Source organism: Cnephaeus nilssonii, assembly GCF_951640355.1.
Source record: "Cnephaeus nilssonii genome assembly, chromosome: 13".
Lineage (NCBI taxonomy): Eukaryota > Metazoa > Chordata > Mammalia > Chiroptera > Vespertilionidae > Cnephaeus > Cnephaeus nilssonii.
Genome location: NC_137084.1, coordinates 22,339,773 through 22,359,148, shown reverse-complemented (window position 1 = coordinate 22,359,148; position 19,376 = coordinate 22,339,773). Strand labels below are relative to the sequence as shown.

Here is a 19,376-nt window from a genome sequence, read left to right as displayed (position 1 = left end):
GTGAATAAAAAGGTGGTGGTACATTTACACAACGGAATACAATGAGGCTATAAAAAGAAAAGGATCTCTTACCCTTTGTGACAGCATGGATGGACCTGGATATTACGCTAAGTGAAATAAGCCAGTCAGAGAAATACAAATATCACATGATCTCACTTATATGTGGAATCTAATGAGCAAAATAGGTCCAGAGGCATGGATGCATGGAACAGAATCATAGATCTCAGAGAGGATGGGGGTGGGGCGGGGATAGGAAGAGATTAACCAAAAAACATATATGCATACATGCATTACCCATGGACACAGACAATAGTGTTGTAAAGGCCTGGGGTGGGGCGAGGAGCTGGTTGGACAGGGGTAAAGGACAAGAAAATGGGAGACATCCATAATATGTCAACAATAAAAAAAAATCTGTGTTCTAAAATGGTGCACATACACCTCCCTTACTCCCTTTAAAAAAGCACTGAGAGAGAGAGAGAGAGAGGAAGTAAGAGAGAAATGGAAGTTGAATATGTAGAAATGGTGTTTTATTTCAGGGACAATACTATATGAGTCGTTATGAACCTGGAAGAACATTTTCTGGTTCCGTGGAAACCAAAGGCAGCAAACCCAAGCAAAATCCACAACATTGGTAAAAGGCACGTCTCTTAAGAGTTCCACTGTCCCGGGAAGAAGGCAGTAAACTGAGATAAGTGTTTATTAAGTCCGTGCCCTGGCTAACAGTAGGTTAACACAGACTCAATTCTTCCCTCCTAGTGTGGGAATCACTGGGGAGAACCCGAAAAACTTTAAGAGTCGGAGGGGGGGAGAAACACTTCTCAAGAATAAATAGACACACCAAACTTAATGGCATGTATTATTAATTATTGTACTTAATAATAATAGCTATCATGCAGTGAGCATTGAGATACTGTGCTCATTTCTTTCCTAAGCACTAAGTATCATCTAATATAACCTTCACCATTACCTATTAAAGTATACAATGAGTGGCCAGATTATTATGATCTCTGAACACATAATAATCTGGCCACTCAGTGTATATCCTAAGGCTAATATGCAAATTGTCCCCTCGACCAGGAGTTCGACCAGCAGGCAGGCCGGCCAGCTGCCCATGTCCCCTCCCACTGGCCAGGCTGGCCAGACCCCACCCATGCACGAATTCATGCACCGGGCCTCTAATACACACACACACACACACACACACACACACACACACTGAGTGGCCAGATTATTATGCGTTCAGAGATCATAATAATCTGGCCACTCAGTGTATATATATTATTATAATCCCCACGGTAAAGACACTCATAGTAGAGAATATAAATAAACACATGCAAGGAGCATGGGAATGGAGAGACAGACTGAATATACTTTTCTTTTGGAACTCTTCAAGTGATTTTTTTTTTATATTTTTAAATGTGTCTACATGTCTGCTTAGCAACCACCACTCCACTCCCCAAACTCTCCCCTCCAAAATATACGCATTCATTCTTCCTTTCTCTCTATCCTGTTCTTCTGTTTATGGCTTTATTAAGATACTAAGTCCAGCCACGGCTCTTGCTGCCTGTGGTACAACACCTCGCAAAACAGCACTGCTGGTTTATAAGGTGCTACAACCTTCCCTGCAGAGCGTGGGGGCATGATTAAAACCGACTAATGGCCAGAAAGCCCATTCTCATTCTACACTTGACAAAATAAACACCTCGTAAAGGCAGGTAAGCAGAAGCTACTTTTCACTCTGGACTGCTTTGTCTTAATAACCTTTGAAAGGGAGGAACCGACTACAGGGAACTTCCAGCCTCTGGCACACACAAAACACAATTATGGCACAAGGAGATGGCAAAACCCCTTATGTGAAGTTAAATTATTCCCCCCCTCTCCTCAATACAGACCGGTGCTGAACTGCAACGCTTTTTTCTGGCTGCAGTAGTGGGATCTAACCGAGCCTGTCTTTAAAATGAGGGCATTTGATTTCCCTGAAATCAATTCCCGAAAAGGGCTGATTCCCCCCCATCTTTTGTCCACAGCAAATGAAGCTCCACTTACATGTTGGAGGAAATATTATAAAACATTCCTTTTTTTTTTTTTTCCTCAAAGTGCAGAATTTATGGTAACAGATAATTAACAACAAATGACAAACAATCTGAGTAGTAAAGGTCCCAGTTTGGTTGCCAAGATGATGGGATCAAATTCCAAGATAAACAGTGGAGCGTGCCGGCTGCCATTAATGTGGTGGAGGGGTCGAGATGGACAGATGCAAAACAGACTAGCCATCCACCATCAAGGCGCACAGTGTGGGGCAAGCAACCTCCCACGGGGTTACTCTTTCCCTCTGAATTCTCCAGGGTGTCAGTGGGCGAGGGGGTGGGGCAAGGCTCACTCCACTGTGCTGCACATCCAAGCCTTTATATTTCACACAGAGAAAAAATGAGTTTCTTCTTTGAACTGCATTACGGAAGAGTCAGAAATGCATACCCTTTAGGAGCCAACACCGCCTTCCCAACTCTGCTGTTGCTTCTTCCCAAAGGCTTGCCCCTCCCCATTCCTCTCTTCTTTAAGCTTGAGACAAAATAGGTTTCAGAGCTGCCAGCTGTGCCCAAAATGTGAGGGTTAAGAGCCAGGTGAAAACAAGTTAACCTGTAAAAGTCAGAATCTGAGCACAACATATGGTAAGGCTCCTTGATCCTAACAGATGGCGAACCTTGGGAAATCGCAATTGCAGATATTCTTACATTTCTCAAAAGCAAGTTCATGGTTCGCTATTTGTCAAGCAGATTTTTTTTTTTTAAATACTGAAACACAAACCTAAAGTTTTGAATTACCTAACAAATTGTTCCTTCTCAGAGATCAAAACAGGCAAATGCATCAACAATTGGTATTTTAATCCTTTCAAATGCTGGATTCACTGGTATGTAGAATTAGCATGCATACCCCAGAAAGCTGAGATGCAGTTTATCTTATCTCCCCGTTGACTCATGTTTAGAGATACTGACACTCTCCTGGTGTTAGTCAAGCCCAAGACCAGGAACATCATAATTGCAAGAAAGAGTTATGAGCTAATGAATATATCTGCTAGGCCCGCCCTCCCCCTCTCCCTCTCGCCTTTACACATACCCTCAGTTTTCTCTTCTCCATAAAACATGCATCTTCTCATTACACACCCTGCCTATCCAAGCAGGACTACTATGTAAAAGCTAGTAATTTAAAAAAAGAAAAAGAAAAAAGGAACACATTAAATATAAGACAGAACCAAGAGCAATGGGTATGATATTTGTGATTTTTAAAAAATCAATCTAATATAGTCTAATAGGGTCTGTGGTTATCTTTGAAGTCCTAGGGCAAAGCAAAAATGAAACAAAAGGGAGAAAAATTTTCCAAAACTCAGGCCTAAAATAGAGCTGGTAAAATGTCTCTGTCATAGCAAAAGGCTAAATCTTTCAGGAAATTAGAGAAACATGCTGAGGTTGCTTAGCTGGTGGGAGACTTAATTTTTTCTTAATTTAAGCCTTTGTGCAAAACACATTTTTAACTAAGTGTACAATATGTATTGGTCTGTGGCCCAAATACCACAAGTGAGCCACTTTCCTTAGCCAATCAGCGTAAATGCCAAAATAGCCCACTGCAAGATGGGAAATGATATTTTTCTAACTCAGGAATTATTGAGCTGGAAGGTTTCAGAGACTAGCTATACAAAGAAACAAATGGGTCTAAGAAGAGTCCATGTCATGGTGTAGGGCCCTGCAATATTTTAAGGAAGCCACTGCCAACAGAGGAACTTCAAGAATGGTTTAATTTGCAGGTGGAATTTTAAAGGTCAATAATATCGACTACTAAAAATTTACCTCTGTTTGCTTTATTAAATGGTGTTAGTTTTTCTTTTCTTTTTTCCAACTAGTGCCAAGAGCTTTACTACTTAATATAAAACTCCACAAAAATTTAAACCAACTAGGGGAGCTTATATTCTTGATTTGTGGTAAGGAAGAGGAAAAAAAAAAAAGCCTACAAAAATGCATTTTCTTATTTGCATATATTTATCCTTCTACAGGGGCAGAAATGGAAAACAAGAAATCTTCAAAGCAAAATAGAACAAAAATATGCAGACCCAAATACTGCAAGGGCCAATAAATCCAACCGAGTTTCCTCTCTGCAGAGTTAGTATTTCTACACAAAGTCTCCAACTGTACTTTGTACATTAAAACGCACACACACACACACACACACACACACACACACACACAAAACGGCAGACTGACATGGTGGTCTGCACAAGTGTGGTAGTTTTATCCGCACTGATATTGAAATAATAGCCTAATCATGCCAGAGCAGCTCCTGAAACGTCTAGTTTCGAGTATGCTATGAAAATCTAAAAGGGGAAAAAGACATGGGAAGGAGAGAGCTAAGGAAATACTGCAAAGGAATCAAAACGAGCTGATGGATAGATCTTCTGAGACGCAGGGAGCTTTTTCTTCTTTGTGAAAACAGTTCAGAACTACCTGGGGTTTTTTTATACAAAATGTGGTAGGTACACTGGCACTACTTTGTTTTTAGATCTTAAAATCTGCATCTTCATAAGCTCTGAAGTCTCCAAATTAAAATTAAATATGTCTCAAATGCAGACTCTCCATTACATTACTTCCTGGTTCGCTTGCCTTGCCATTTTGCATATTTTTATCGAAACATTTCAATGAAAGACATTTGAAAAAAACCCTCTGTATTTTGAACAAGATACAGATTCAACCCTTAAGCAGAGGTGATCTGATTGTTTTCGTTTTATATGTCTATCCATCGATGGTGGTCACACTCTCCCTATGATTCTTGTTTTACCTCTTATAAATGTAGGTTAAGTATTTCAGAATCTGAAATCCAGGAATACCATACTACAGAGGATCTGCTTTATGTATCAGAATTCTTTACCCTCCCAGAGAGTTAAATAACTAAAAACACAAACAAAAAATACCACCAGTTATGCAACATACAGCTCAGGCTCTAAGAACAAATCCATATGGACAAAAAAAGATATGTCTGATTTTAGCCTGGCTTTCTAATGCTCGAATGCAAACAAAGAAATCTACAAAATAGGGGAAAAGTCAGCTGTACAACAAAGTCAACTGTCACGGACCAAAGACCAGTACCCGCAGGGAATATAGAGGGAAAAAAAAACTTATTTTAAAAAAGAAAGGGGAGAGGAAAAGAAAAATACCCTGTGTTTATATATGAGTGCAAACTAAAAGGGCCATTCAGCATCTCCATGATGAATTTCAGATTGAAAACATTAACAAAAATTATGGCCATGCTAATGTGCGGGCCAGTGATAAATTTGTAATGAGAATGAGCAAGTGGCTTACCAAAAGAAAAATGTTTCGAATTTTTTTTTTTTTTTCCAAACAGCTAATGCAGCCCAGCTCTGTAGGAAAGGATGAAATTCTACCTTCTTTAGCAAGTGCAATTTGACAGAGCCCCAGACATTCATTCATTCATTGACATTACTATCCCTCTGTCTGAGAGTTAGGGGTCATTTTTCTTCTCCCTCCACCATATCTCTATGATGCCTCCCTATTATATTCTTCCCCTGCAGAATATCACTACTGATGAGAGATTTGTGTTCTTAATTTCAAGTAGGCTGAAGAAAAGATAAAACATAGAAGAAATCCTAAACTGCCAGAGTGAGAAGGTCTGATGCTAAAAGGGTGTCAATTCCAATAGCTGGGGAGGAACCTGAAATTCAGGGAAGCCCAAATTTCTAAGGATCATAGACCTAACTAGTGGCCAAGTCAGGACTAGAATCCAAGTTCCCTTAAACACCGTCAAGTAGTGTCCTACAGCAAGCTGTGTATTCACTGATACTATAGAATGCCAGCTTCCAAAAATGCATTTGAAGGTACTTCTTAAAAAATTCCACTTCAGGTAGCGGACTAAGATAGGAAGTAGGCAGCATCCTTGGCACTTCTCTCAACTTCCCACACACGAGCAAGTTGAATTGTATTGAACCACGAAGAGCCTTTGGTTTATTCCTTGGTACCACCTAAGGAAGTGAGGCTCAAAGTAAGTAGATTTGCAGCAGAGGGAGCTTTTATTGCATATCTTGCAGACAAAGCAGAAGGACTTGTAGATAAATTATATTTTTGTCATTCTTTAAAAAATGTTTTCATCAAAAAAGTATTACATAGTTGTTAAGTATATAAAGTAAAAAATGAAAGGCCTTTTATCCAACACTCCTTTAGCAAATTCATTCCCAAATTTATTCCCTACATAATCATCAGTAATGTTGGTATTTATCTTTCCACACTTTCATATTTTTTTAAACCAAATAACACAATTCTGTAACGCTCTTCCGTAATTTTGTTTTTGTACCTCAGGATATCTAATACTGCCCTGAAATAAATATTTACTTCCTACCACATAAGAATGAAACTTCAGATCAAACAAACAAAATCCTTTAAGAATTTTGGCATGGAATGATCACCCAGACACCCTAAATGCTTCAGATCAAAATGCCCAATTAAACACTGACATGCTAGAGAGTTCAACAAAGCAATAAGAACATAAGTCATTGTCAGGTTTTATACCACCAAGCAGTTCAGAAATAAAAAATATTAACCAACCATTATCTCATGCTCACCAAGTAGTGGAAAAGACCATAAATATTATCCCAACATCTGTTTATCAAGTGCTATCTTTCAGCCATTATATGTCATATGCATCATCTCATTTAATGCTCACAACCATTATAAAGGGTCATTAAACCCATTTTACAGATGAGAAGACTGAGGTTCAGTAATATGTCCATCGTGACCTAACCAAGCCTGTAACTAACTGGTGGGATCCGCATTTATAGAGATCTATTATTTCAGATCTCATTCTCAGCCACCATATGAATGTTGTCCTCATTTCCCTGCTCAAGCTGTACCCTTTGCACTCAACCCTGGTTATTATGATTAACTCTTGACGCTTCTGTTTTAACCTCTGTCAAGTGGGGAGTGTAAGGCATTGGTGGGGGTTACAAGGACCTGAGACCAGCCCACATGAAGGAAGGCCACTGTGATACCCTGGAGAACAACCAAGCAACACCCAGCTCACTGGATCCCTTCTCTCTTGGGACTGTCACTCCCATGGAGCAATTAAAGGTAGGTGAGACACTCCTAAGCTCTGATCTGAAAAATCAGGATACCTGCCAAACCACCCGGAAAAGTTTGCTGGAAAACACTTCCCAGGGAGTTATTTTTTATTTATTTATTCATTTATTTATACTCTACTGGTTTTCAAAATGAATGGAAACAACTTACAATTAAAAAAACAAATGCAGAATTTATAAAACAACCATTAATGATAATATCTTCCATTTATTGAGTATAACCAAGCACTAAGCACTCCTCTAAGGAATTTACGAGTAATACTGTTTTTAACCTTCTAAGTAACCTTTTGAGATAGGCACTCCTTTATTGTCCACATTTTACAAGTGGAAAAAAAAAACAGAAACGTGGATACATTTCTCTGTGTCTGGTTGCACTGCTAGTAAGTGGTGCAACCAGTTTTAAATCCAACAATCTGATTCCACTGGAGATGTTCACCACTGTGCTATAGTGTCTCCCAAAACAAGTGCAAAAGAACCAGAGCTAAGTAAGATCCCAGGATCACTTTGTAAGGTCATATATGATTGTCTAACCACTATCCTATACATCTGAAACTAAACTAACATAAAATAATATTGAATGTAAACTATAACTGAAAAATAAATTATTTAAAAAAGAAGACTCAAAGGGGTGTTGACAACCAAAGATATACGCAAATAAAGTAACTAACTAAGACTGAAAATAAAATTTGTTTTGATCTTCTTAACAACCAATCCTCAAAGAAAAAGGTGAGGAATTAAGCAAGTGACCAACCAGCCTGGTTCGTGTGGGACTAAGGGTCTCTCAGAACACAGGACTTTCAGTGCAAAAACTGAGATGGTTGGACACTCTACTAAAAAGTTCTGGTAATCTATATATATATAAAAAACCCTAATATGCAAATAGACCAAACGGCGGAACAACTGAACAACAGAACAACTGGTCGCTATGATGTGTGCTGACCACTAGGGGGCGCGCGCGAAACATGGCAGGCATCGGCAGCAGGTGGCAGAGCGTGGAACATGGCGGGCGTTGGCCACAGCGGGATGGTGGAGCAGGTGAGCAGGGGCGCCAGACCAAGGCACCGTACCAGTCGCTGTCATCGGGGCAAGCCTCTGGTGGTTACTGAAAATTCTTTGCTCCTGCGTGCCGTGGTCCTGCCTGGCGCTCACACCCACTGCCGGTGCTGGAGCCTCTGCTTGCACCCGCTGCCGGCACCCAGCGCCAGCCCCAATCGCTCGGCACCATCAGTAGATGCGAGCAGCGGCTGCCGGCCCCGAATGCCCCTTGGGGTTTCTCCACCTCCCCCTGCTCCTGATGGGCAATTGGGGCCAGCAGCCGCCTCTCACACCCACTGCGGGCGACGGCCCCACTCGCACCCGCTGCTGGCACCAGAGCCGCAGCTCGCACCCATTGCCAGTGCTGGAGCTGCCGCTCACACCCCCGGCCGGCACCCGGCACCGGCCCCGGTCGCTTGGCACCATCAGCGGGTGCGAGAGGCAGCTGCCGGCCCCGATTGCCCCTCAGGGCTTCTTCACCTCCCCCTGCTCCTGAGGGACAATCAGGGCCAGCTCCACTCGCATCCACTGCTGGCGCCGGCCCCAATTGCTCCGTGCTGTCAGCGTGTGGGAGTGGTAGCGGCAGGATCGGGGCTGCCAGCAGACAGGGGACTGGGGGCCATGGCAGGAGGGACTGGGTGGGGGTGCGGAGGATAGGCCAAGACCTGCCCCTCTGCCCACTGCAGCCTCGAGGCCCACAGTTCCTTTCAAGGTGCACGGATTAGTGCACTAGGCCCCTAGTATTTTATAAGGCCTCAGATAATTACAAACATACAAAATCAGTATGGTGCTTTCAAACCTACATTGGCTCCTTTGGCAGCTCCTCCCACCATCATTAAATACTAAGTAATTCTCTCAACAGTCTTCTTGGGAAAGATGAAAGGGTGATAGAAAAATAAAGCCCTGTTAATTGTTGGTTTTTAATCAGCGCACCTATTAGTGTGTTCAAGAGTCTGGGTAAGAGGGGCACACAAATTCTGGGTTAAATTCTGCCCTGCTAACTCCAGCTGTGTTTTAATTTTCTTTCCCAAGGTCACATAGGATTGCTTTCTTTAAAAAAAAAAAAAATCTTCCTGCCTGGCCAGCATGGCTAAGTGGTTGAGCATCGACCTATAAACTAGCAGATCACAGTTTGATTCCCGGTCAGGGCACATGCCCGGGTTGCAGGCTCGATCCCCAGTGTGAGGCATGCAGGAGGCAGCCATTCAATAATTCTCTGCATCATGAATGTTTCTATATCTCTCTCCCTCTCCCTTCTTCTCTGAAATAATTAAAAAATATTTTGTAAAAAACTTCTCTACATCACAGAGATGCAGGCCAGTGGGTTTTAGAAAGCTTGGTGGCAGCCTCATCAGAACTCACAGGTAACAGCAAACCAAGACCAAGCAGTAAACTTCTTAAAGCCAGTTGAACAACAGCCCTGAAATCAGTGATGGGCTTCATGAAGATGGGAGCAGGTCTTACGTGTCTGTGTTCCCTGCAAAGCAACAGCTTGCAAATAATTATTGTCTTGGTTGCCATCTTCATCTTAGGATGTCAGAGCTGAAAGATCCATAACTATCATTTGGTGCAAATGTTTACAGATGAGTAGACTGAGGCCTGGAGAAAGGAAGTCAGTTGACCAAGGAGGGGTCACAAAGCTGAGATGAGACTAACTGAATTAAATGGGAAGTGAGCTCATCCTTAATTATGGTGAGAAAACCCCAAAAAGGCTGCATGAAAGAAAACCATGGATCATGTAAGGAAGCAAGATTGCAACTCCAATCCAGGTGATCGGCCATGGGTCTTCATAGGCCTCAGTTGTAAGTGAAAAAGGAAAACAAATGTTTTTAAGAATCCTGTGCAAAATAAATGAGTAACATTTCAAGTGGAAAAGACAAAATATCTTCAGGGAGAGGAGCAAAGCTCTGCGTGACATGTTACAAATTTAAAAAAAAAAAAAAAAAGCCCTGACCGGTTTGGCTCAGCGGATAGAGCATCGGCCTGTGGACTGAAGGGTCCCAGGTTCGATTCTGGTCAAGGGCATGTACCTTGGTTGCAGGTGCATCCCCAGTAGGGGGTGTACAGGAGGCAGCTGATCAATATTTCTCTCTCATCCATGTTTCTAACTCTCTATCCCTCTCCTTTCTTCTCTCTGTAAAAAATAAAATATATTTTTTTAAAATTTTTCAAAAAAAAACACAAAAACTGAAGAAATTTTAGACTAAATATTTTATGGATATTTTCCAGCCAATTTAAGTTTCTATTTGGACTAAGGGCAATCTTTTTTTAAAAAAAATTACAGAAATGTAACATTAGCACATTTCACCAAGATATTTGGATGCCTAGCATGGGCCCAGTCACTGCCAAGGCATGAAACATGAAAAAGTAAAGGCAAGGAAAAGGTGGGTCAACATCTTGAAAATAGGCATACACCTTCATTCAAACACTCACAATGTTAAAACAGCTCAGAAAAATCCCAATGAAAATCTCCAAATCTCAAACATAATTTCTTATCTCAATGCACAAAAATCACATCAATTGATGGACTGAGCAATCAATCAGTATTTCTTGGAACACCTGTTACCTACTCAATCCCTGCCTTTAAGAAATAAACGAGAGAGAGAGAGAGAGAGAGAGAGAGAGAGAGAGAGAGAGAGAGACAGACAGACACTAGGGGCACATGTGTGGGGGCAGGGAAGGCACAGTAGTTCGGACTGGGAGAGACAGAAGAGGTTTCATAGATGTAGAGCAGCCTGAACTGGCTCTGAGGCATTTGATGAGCTGAGCATGGCACCAAGATGGAAAGGCTCAGGGTGTGCTCAGGTGACAGTGAGCCAACCTGTGTGGCTGCTGGAGCAAAGGATTCAGGTAGGAAGCCCTCAGTGGGTGATAAAGATGAAAAGGCCAGCTGGACCCAGACCATGGAAGAATCCTCTACTCAAAGGTAAGAAGGCAATCTGGAAAAAGGGCTCCCCAGATGTCCAGGCTACCATCACAAACCCCATTTGTCAAGCCTTTTTTTCAAAAAAGGTATAATCTGGTCCTTCGAATATTTCATGGCTAGATCTAAGCAGATCAGTTCTAAGGTTAAATGACCTTTAAAATATCTCTGTGTATCCACAGTTCAGGAGAGGAATCTTATGGCTACAAATAAGTGAAGACTAAGCTGAGATTCCCTGTCAGTCATTTTCCCAGAATCTAGGGCAAAACATACTTTCTTTTGCCTAAAAGGGAACAGAATCCAGAAAGTACTTTGCAATTCTTTAATGCAAAATGTCACCCCAGCAAAACAGAGCTAAAGTATCCAAAGTCCACAAATCCTGTCACATATTTGAAGAAAAAAATTATTTGAAATAGGAGAATAAAAGAAATCTTGAAATGAATACACAGTTACTGTTCGGAAAAACCATTTTAACAAAAAAAAAATATATATATATATGATTTACCTTAAAACTTTTCCTTAAAATCATGCTAGCAATCCTTCATAATCATGAATAGATTCCGATTTAAAGCAAGTATCAAATTCTCAGACATAGTTTAGCATACAAACCATTTACAAGGATTTCTTTCTCTTTTTCGTTAGAAATCCCATCACATGGAAATTGAGTGGTTCTACTGGATATACTTGCAAAGCAACATCCTATTATACATTAATATCCAAGTAGTCAAGAAAAAGATCTTGTTTGGTTAGTGTTTCTAAATTTGAGTGTGTGTGTGTGTGTGTGTGTGTGTTGAGGGGGGGGGGGGGGCGGTCCCACTATTTTTTTAAATGCCCAAATAAAACCATTACTAAAAAAAAACAAAAAGAGCTTGTGACTTAGACATGCCCTGAGCCCAATTTGCCAGGGATGGCAAAAACAGTCAACAGAGCCCTAACTTCCGTTCTCTCTTGACTATACAATAGATTTCAAAGAGGTTTAGTCCTACTATGAAAGACGCCTGTTAGCCACTGGAAGGGTCCCATAGAGAATGAGCACCAGGCCTTGAATAAACAAGGGAGATGGCGACCTTTTGCCCCATCTGCTGAAAGCCCCGCACATCCTGTGGCCGAGGAACAGAAAAAAGCTGGTGTGCATCCAGGTGCTGCAAAATCCTGCCTCCTGGTTTCTCCCACACTTTGTTCCTGAAACAGTTTAAACCGCACTTGGTTCAAACAGTATTAGGGAGTGAGAGAAAAGTACAATTCCTGGAATCAGGTGCTCCACCATCCCTTAGACCTTTGTTCCCTGTTGGAGTGGTACCCATGCAGCACACTTTCCCCTAGCAACAGGCCAGGCAGCGGATTTAGCGGGGGGCTGAACAATTAGTCCTGATTAGGCCTATTTCCCAGCTGAATGTAAAGGGGTAGTAAGGCGAGGTGAGGGGGGAAACTAGAAATTTTCAAGAAATATTTCCTCATGGAGACAAGCAATACAACGTAAAGCAAACTGAGCTAGGGGATCAGGAGGGGACTCTGCCAAAATTCACTGTATGACATGATTAGGCAAATACCTTAACCTCTCCGATGTTATCCATAAAATGTGGGCAACCTACCACCACCCATGAGAGGCTCTGAAAATCAAATTGTGGTTGAAAGTACTCTGACAATCTGAGGTGTTACACAGATGTAGGGTATTCCTCCGAGCTATATTGGGGACCACAGATAAGCATCTGTTTTGCGAATCATAGGTCTTTTATCCTCCCCGGCAGAAGTCATCAGTGACTTTCTTATTTTATGTCTATTTTCTTGATTGCTAGTTTTTAAAAGTTCATGAGCGATACTTACATATGTACATGTGGCGGCTGGAATCTGCTCTGGTTGATGTTGTAGTGCGTGAATGCCTGGGTGGGGTTAGAGCTGTATTCATCCACCGATATGGTAACTTTGCCTTGAGAAGGAATCCCATGTGCCATCCTTCCTCTCTATAGGCATGAGCAATTCACAACTTTCCGGAGCGAAGGATGGAAACAGGCATGGTGCACTTCAGCCAACCTCTGAACCCAAGGATCTCCTCATCAATACTGCTGTGCGTTTCTGGGGGGGAAAAAAATTTTGTAAAATGAGAACAAAGAAAAAGAGGGTGTTCAACTGTGACACCCGGACATGAAATTGGTTCCAGAAAAAAAATCTCAATATGTGTTGCTTGTCTCGTGGATACAACCTTTTCCAACTCTCTATCCTGCGAGCACTTCAGAGTGGACATTATACTCCATGTGACACCGCTGGCTGCTAACAAATCATTTGAATGGTGTTCAAACGAAGATTTCCTCTTTAATTATAATTATGGCACTTAACATGAATTACAGAAGGGCCATATCCCCAGTTGCCATGGAGTCTAACTATAAATGGTTTGTGCTTGAAGTGGGAGAGTCTTCCTGCTAATTGGAATATTGGGTCCGTACAAAGTTGGTGTCATATAATAATTTGAAATCTCAGTGCCTAACAAAGCCATAACAAGCAATAGCCTATGTACGTTTAAAAAGCTGTGCTCATAACAATATCTGTGTGTACCTGTACTACACACATCATATATGCACACATTAAACATACTATTTTTTTCTTTTACGAGGTAGCTCCCAAAATACATAGGTACTCAATGCCTGGTATATACATATGCATTCAACTCCGGCAAAGAACTTTAGGTCAAGGCAAATCCTTCATGCTAAATCGAACATCATGTCTCTAAAGACTGCAGTCACTTGGGGGAAAGGCAAACAGGCCCAGGCTTGGACCACCACTTTGGATGCATCCATTACCATCGCCCTTCCAGGCGGGAGGAAGCTCTAAAGGAGGGGGACCATTACATATCCCACCTGCCTCATTCTTGCTTGTTGCTGCATAATTCTCAGTAATTAATTTCATACTTTTTTTTTCTTTAACCTTTCCACTAGTTTTGAATCTTCTTTTAAATGTCAATATATGATTTGCTGCACTGGGTCCAGAAATGAGGATGTTTACTTTTATAGCAGGTGTGCAAAGACTGAGCAAGCACAGCCCGGCGTGGAGGCTGTTGCCATCGATCAGAGCAGTAGCGGAGCAGCGGCAGGCAGCACAGTCCTCGGGTAACCCTTGGGTAACCCGCACTCTGACTTTAAGTGCTCCACATCCGAATCCGTTTGCCATTGTGCGCCATTAAGCTTCCGAGTCTTAGCTGCTCTCTCAAATAAAAATATGTAGAATAACAAGATCAGATTTAAATTTGGCATGAAACACCTTAAATATCAAGCAAAAGGCAGATGGCCTGCTATAGGCCATTTATTTTATTATTCTGCAACCCGGGGCTTGTGTAGTCCTCCATATGCTAGCTGGGCTGAGAAATTCCACAGCGTTCCACTCAAATCATTGCCTTGTTCATCTTAGCAAAGCGAGCTGAACAACACCCAACCCTGCCTGCGTTCCTAATGCACAAAGGCACTGCCCAAGGAGGAATCCCTGGTGCGCTGGCATTTTAAACAGTGTCCCTTTGGGTTCTCTTTCTTCTTCCTGACTTCATGGAGGTATGAGTCCTTTAAGCACCAGTTGATAGACAAGCAGGCCAGTAGGATTAACGAAATTAAAGTCTTTCCCTGGCCCCTCTGATGTAAGATAGCTATAAGAACTGCTTACGAATCATAATGTGGCAGTTTTCATACCAAGTTTGCAGCTGTTTCCTTAATTTCCCCCCACAATTATATTTTACTGTTATTTTGCAGAACAGTAAAACACAACACCTGCTTCAAATTGCAGTCCTGTTCTAAGTACTGTAATTCTCTTTTGAGACACAAAGTACCGAGACAGTACTGAAGCGCAAAACTGCATAATTGTGCCATGCTGAAGAGTAAATACAAATGAAAACATCTTCCTGTTATAGAAATGACTGCCATTAAAAAGAATGTTAGCCATCAAAGCACAGAGGGAAAAAAAACACACACACACATTTCCAGGCTGCGAGAACTTAAAGTGTTTGCACAATTAGAGAGTGATGTAAAAATTGCATGGCAATTCTTATGCTCCTGCCATCAATGTCTATTGTGTGAAATACAGAACATGAAGAAGGGAAGGCAACAAAATTCATGTCTAGACCATTGTGACCTCTCAGTAACTATCCTTGCCCTCAGTGCCAGAAACAGTTTAAATATTTCTGGAACAAACTCACTAATTAAAATAAAGTATACATACCCATTATGTAAATAGCTATGCAGTGACTTATAAGAGTTAGCATTAGACCCTGCCATTGAAAGCCTAGAAGAGACGGGACTTAGAAGGTGATCAATTCACACACCTAAATGGTCCGCTCTATCCTAAAGTCAACGTAGGGTTGCCTTTTCTATCAAGTGAACATCTGTGCCTCTTTGCACCTTTGCCCCAGCGAGACAAACAGAATATCTTTTCATCAGCAAGCACAGGCCCCTGTAACTTTGAATGGCTAAATGGGTGGCTGGCACCTCATTTGAATTCATCTTAACCATGTTCTCTTTCAAATGTTTTATCAAAACAGTGCACCTGCAGTGTCTATCTTCTTTAATCTGGAGTCCTTTGAAGAAAATGTCAGACTGAGGCAGAGAGCTTCAAAACTCTCACAGGAACCTTTACAGACAAGTCAATAAAAAGCTGTTTTTTAAAATGCTATGTTTACCCCCACTCACATCACAAAATGAACTCATCCTACGAATTTTAAACACCAACACACGGGAAAGACCTTTACGGGTAAATTCTCAGAAACGGGACAAGGGTCTTCCCTCCTCTACCTGGGAAATCTGTTAAAAGCTTGCAACAAGACACAATGATACACTGCTTAGAACTGTCAAGAAGCTACCTCACCCTGCTTCACATATTTAGGCAGTAAAAGAGACCAGTATTCCTTTCTAAGTTTTTCATTTTTCAACGCATTTGCTCCACAAAACAAAGGAACCCAGTACTAAATGCCAGGGATCCTAAAGAAAATTAAAAAAGGGACTAGCATTGCCAAACATTCATGCTGGTGTTAGTTTGATTTTTCTCTAAAAAAAAAAAAAAAAAAAAAAAAAAAAAGAGCCCTGTGAGCACATTTTGCATTTCCTAGACAGCAGTCATTTCTCCTGTCCCTTAAAGCTGTGCAACTTGCAATGCCCCCCTCCCCAGGAATCTAGTTGGAAAACATGTTCAAGTTTGCTGGCAATGAAAGGATTAAACAAACGCTGAGGAATTAAATAACTGTCTCCACCTCCTAGACACCACAAGTCCCATTTACCAAAAGTTTCAAAGCAGCAACTCATGACCTCTCTCCCCAAGCACCGCATGGCAGAGCCTATGAGAAAGGAGCCCGCAATTTCGTCGTTTAAGGATGCCCATTTGATTCACTTGCCCTACGACGATCGCCCGGCCGCCTGGCCAGACTTGGGAGCTCGCCCGCTCCGACGGCGCCAAATTTCGTTCTCCTCCCTCTGCTGCACAGATCCAGTGATCGCCGAAACTCCCGCCTGTGCTCTCGTGTGCCCACCTCCAGTTACGCATCCCTGCACCCCAGAGCGATTCTCACGAGCCTTCCGGGCGGCTACTCCGCCAGGGTGGGTTTCGGGAGGGATGCAAAAAGTTCCGCGGGCCGCCGTCCACAGAGCGCCCTCCCCGCCGCCGCACTTACACCTGAACTTGTCTCCAGCACTGCGGACACCCGGCCGGCACATTCTCTGGGAGAGGAAGGGCAGGACTTTTCTCCTGCGCCTCTGGCTACGCGTAGAGTCTATATACGGTGGGGCGGGGGGTGGGGGGGCGCGGAATTCTCTACTTTGGATTGGTGTGTTTATTTTAAACCGGGGGGTGGTGCTGGGGGGGGGGGCTTCACCAACTACACACACACACACACTCACACACACACACACACACTCATAGGCTCGCCCTGCCCTCCCGGCTCACGGCCGGCTCGTCCGGGCTACAGCTCCCCCTTCCTTCCTGGAGCACCAGCTCGCCTTACTCGCTCAGTCCCCCGTTGCCACTGCCGTCGCCTCGGCCGCCGCCGCCGCCTTCGCCGCTGCTGGCACTGTTGGTGCTTGGCGCTCGCGGCCCCGGCTCCGCCGAGAGCGCCTGTCTTTCTTCCTCTCCCTCTCCCCCAGCCCCGGATTGATTGATGACCGCCGGCGGCCCATGGCTCTGACACCGCGCCATCCTCGCCAAGGCATCCTAGCCCCACGCCCCCGACGTCAGGCTCCCGGGCGCGCTGGCATCCCCGAACCCTCAGAGCGGAGCCCGCGCCCGGAGCCTCCGCCGTGGCCTCCCCGCTCCCCGCTCTCCGCTCTCCGCCCCGGAGCTGCCGGGCTGCTTCCCAGGAGCCGCGGAGAAAGGAAGGGGGGAGAAGCCAGCGAGGGTTGGAAGGGGGTGCGAAAGCCACGGGTTCCCCCCCTCCTTTGGAAATCTTTTCTTTCACTTAAAGTTTTATTTGTGTGTGTGTGTTTTTTTTCCCCGTCCTGACCTGTTTGTGTCTGTTTGTTTGCAGCATCTCAAATCAATTACATGTTTTTTCATGACCCGAATGTGCACTTAATTTGGGGTGGGCGGGGGGGGGGTAAATATGCTATAAATCTACCCCATTGGGGCATCCTTCATTTCTTTTCTTGCTGGTGGATTCTAACCCCCTCCCCAATCTCCAGTAAAATGCCACCCTTCGTCTCCTAGGCCGCAAACCCCCGGAATTCAAAGGCTTTACAAAGATAACCCTGTTAACGTGTACATAGCAAAGAAACTCCTGCCTCGCTCCAAGAAGAAATCGTGCGGCAACGGTTACTTTTTTTTTCTCGCCGCTCGTCCCCGGTCCCCCGGCCCGAGTCACCGACTCGCTCCGCCGGCTGCGAGCGCGAAGACCGCAGGCGGCAGGGGAGCGCGAGGTCGGGGCGCGGGGACGGGGTGAGAAACAGCCCCGCGCGGGAGCGGCGCGCGTGCGGGCGGCCCGGGGGCGGCGGCGGAGCGCAGCCCGAGCACAAAGCTGCGCGGCGCCTTCCCGGCCACCGCACCGCGCCCGGGCCGCCGCGGACGCCTGGGGTGCGGGCCAACACAATGCACCCGGGCCTAGGCCGGGGCGGCTCGAACGCATAACCCCGGGACTTTCTAGTAAACAGCTCGCCTTGCCCTCGTCCCCACCCCCATCCCCGCCGCCCGGCTTTAGCCGCGGCCCCTCACCGACACCCTCTCCTCTCCACCTAAGAAATCCCAGCGGAGGAGGGGGCGGGGACCTGGGGACCCCGCGGGGTCGGGGCCGAGGACTGGGGGGAGGGGAGAAGAGCAGAGGGGCAGGATGGGGAGTGGAAGGGAGACAGCTCCTAAAAAAAAAAAAAAAAAAAAAAGACTTCGCTTTCGTTCGGAGGTAGAAAATAAGCCCTCCTCGGATTCGGGATTGTCCGGGAAGCGCCCGCTCCTGCGAATGTCAGGGGCACCGGGGCAGCTGCGGTCCTCCGCCTCCGCGCCCCCCGCACGCGCCTCTGACAAGGCACCTCTCACCCGGGCTCCGCTTTGTGTGTGCATTTTTTCCCTTCCTCTCGCGCTCCGCACCGGGCGCCCGGCTGCCTCCTCCCCCTCCCCCGCCCTCCGCCTCCCTTCCCGGGGTGGATTACCTTTCCCGGGCTGCGCTCCGGGTCCGGGGGATGCCTTCAGCGCCCGGCGAGCAGGCGATCCATCGCCGAGCGGCCGGAGCCGGCGGGAGGCGCGCGGGGGGCGCGCGGGGGTGGCGAGGGGCGCGGGCGGGCCAGAACCTTCGACCTCCGAGGTCCCGCCGCGGGCTGGGGCCGGGGGCCGGGGGGCGCGGCGCGAGAGGGAGGCGGGGGTGGGAGGTGGGGGGGGGGGAGAAAGGACAAGAGCAGCCTCGATCTAGGGAGAGAGCGAACGAGGGGGCGAGGAGGGAGAGCGAGGGCGCGGCGAGCCGGAGGGAGCGGTGCAGTGACAGGGACTGCCACTGGGGTCAAAGGAGCACAGCTCCAGGAAGCCGGGCGGCCGAGGCGCCGCTCCGTGCGCGCTCCCCGGCGGGACCCCGCGCCCCCGCGCGCTCCTCCTTCAGCCCCGGCCCAGTCGAACCCCCGCCTGCGCCCCGGGGCTTCTAGGTTGCAGGAGGAGGCGGAGGGAACTGAGGGCGAGGCCGGCAGCCTGCTGGCGCTCCCGGGTCAAACAGGCGGCAGGAAGCTGAGCTGCAAGTTCATCTTCATGAGTGTGATCAGCGTAAAAATGATAGGGGGTCGGGGAGGGGTGCTATGGAACCCCAGGACAAATAAAGGGAGTTTTCCCTCCAAAAGGGCGTCTTTTGCAAAG

General features: G+C 45.3%; 1 protein-coding gene across 4 annotated transcripts in view; it reads right to left on the bottom strand.

The window, feature by feature from the left end:
• MPPED2 (metallophosphoesterase domain containing 2) overlaps positions 1-19,130 on the bottom strand; it is a 173,155-nt gene extending 154,025 nt beyond the window's left edge. Inside the window, exons 1-2 of one of the 4 annotated variants that reach the window (XM_079787843.1) lie at positions 18,689-19,130; positions 12,915-13,163 (exon numbers count right to left, since the gene is read on the bottom strand). In XM_079787843.1, the coding sequence (XP_079643969.1) occupies positions 12,915-13,042 (128 nt within the window). In that variant the 5' untranslated portion in view covers positions 13,043-13,163; positions 18,689-19,130. Of the gene's footprint in view, positions 1-12,914; positions 13,164-16,728; positions 16,851-18,688 lie in introns of those variants that run through there. The other 3 variants (XM_079787842.1, XM_079787846.1, XM_079787845.1) reach the window with 3 other exon arrangements.
• Between the last annotated feature and the right edge of the window lie 246 nt (positions 19,131-19,376).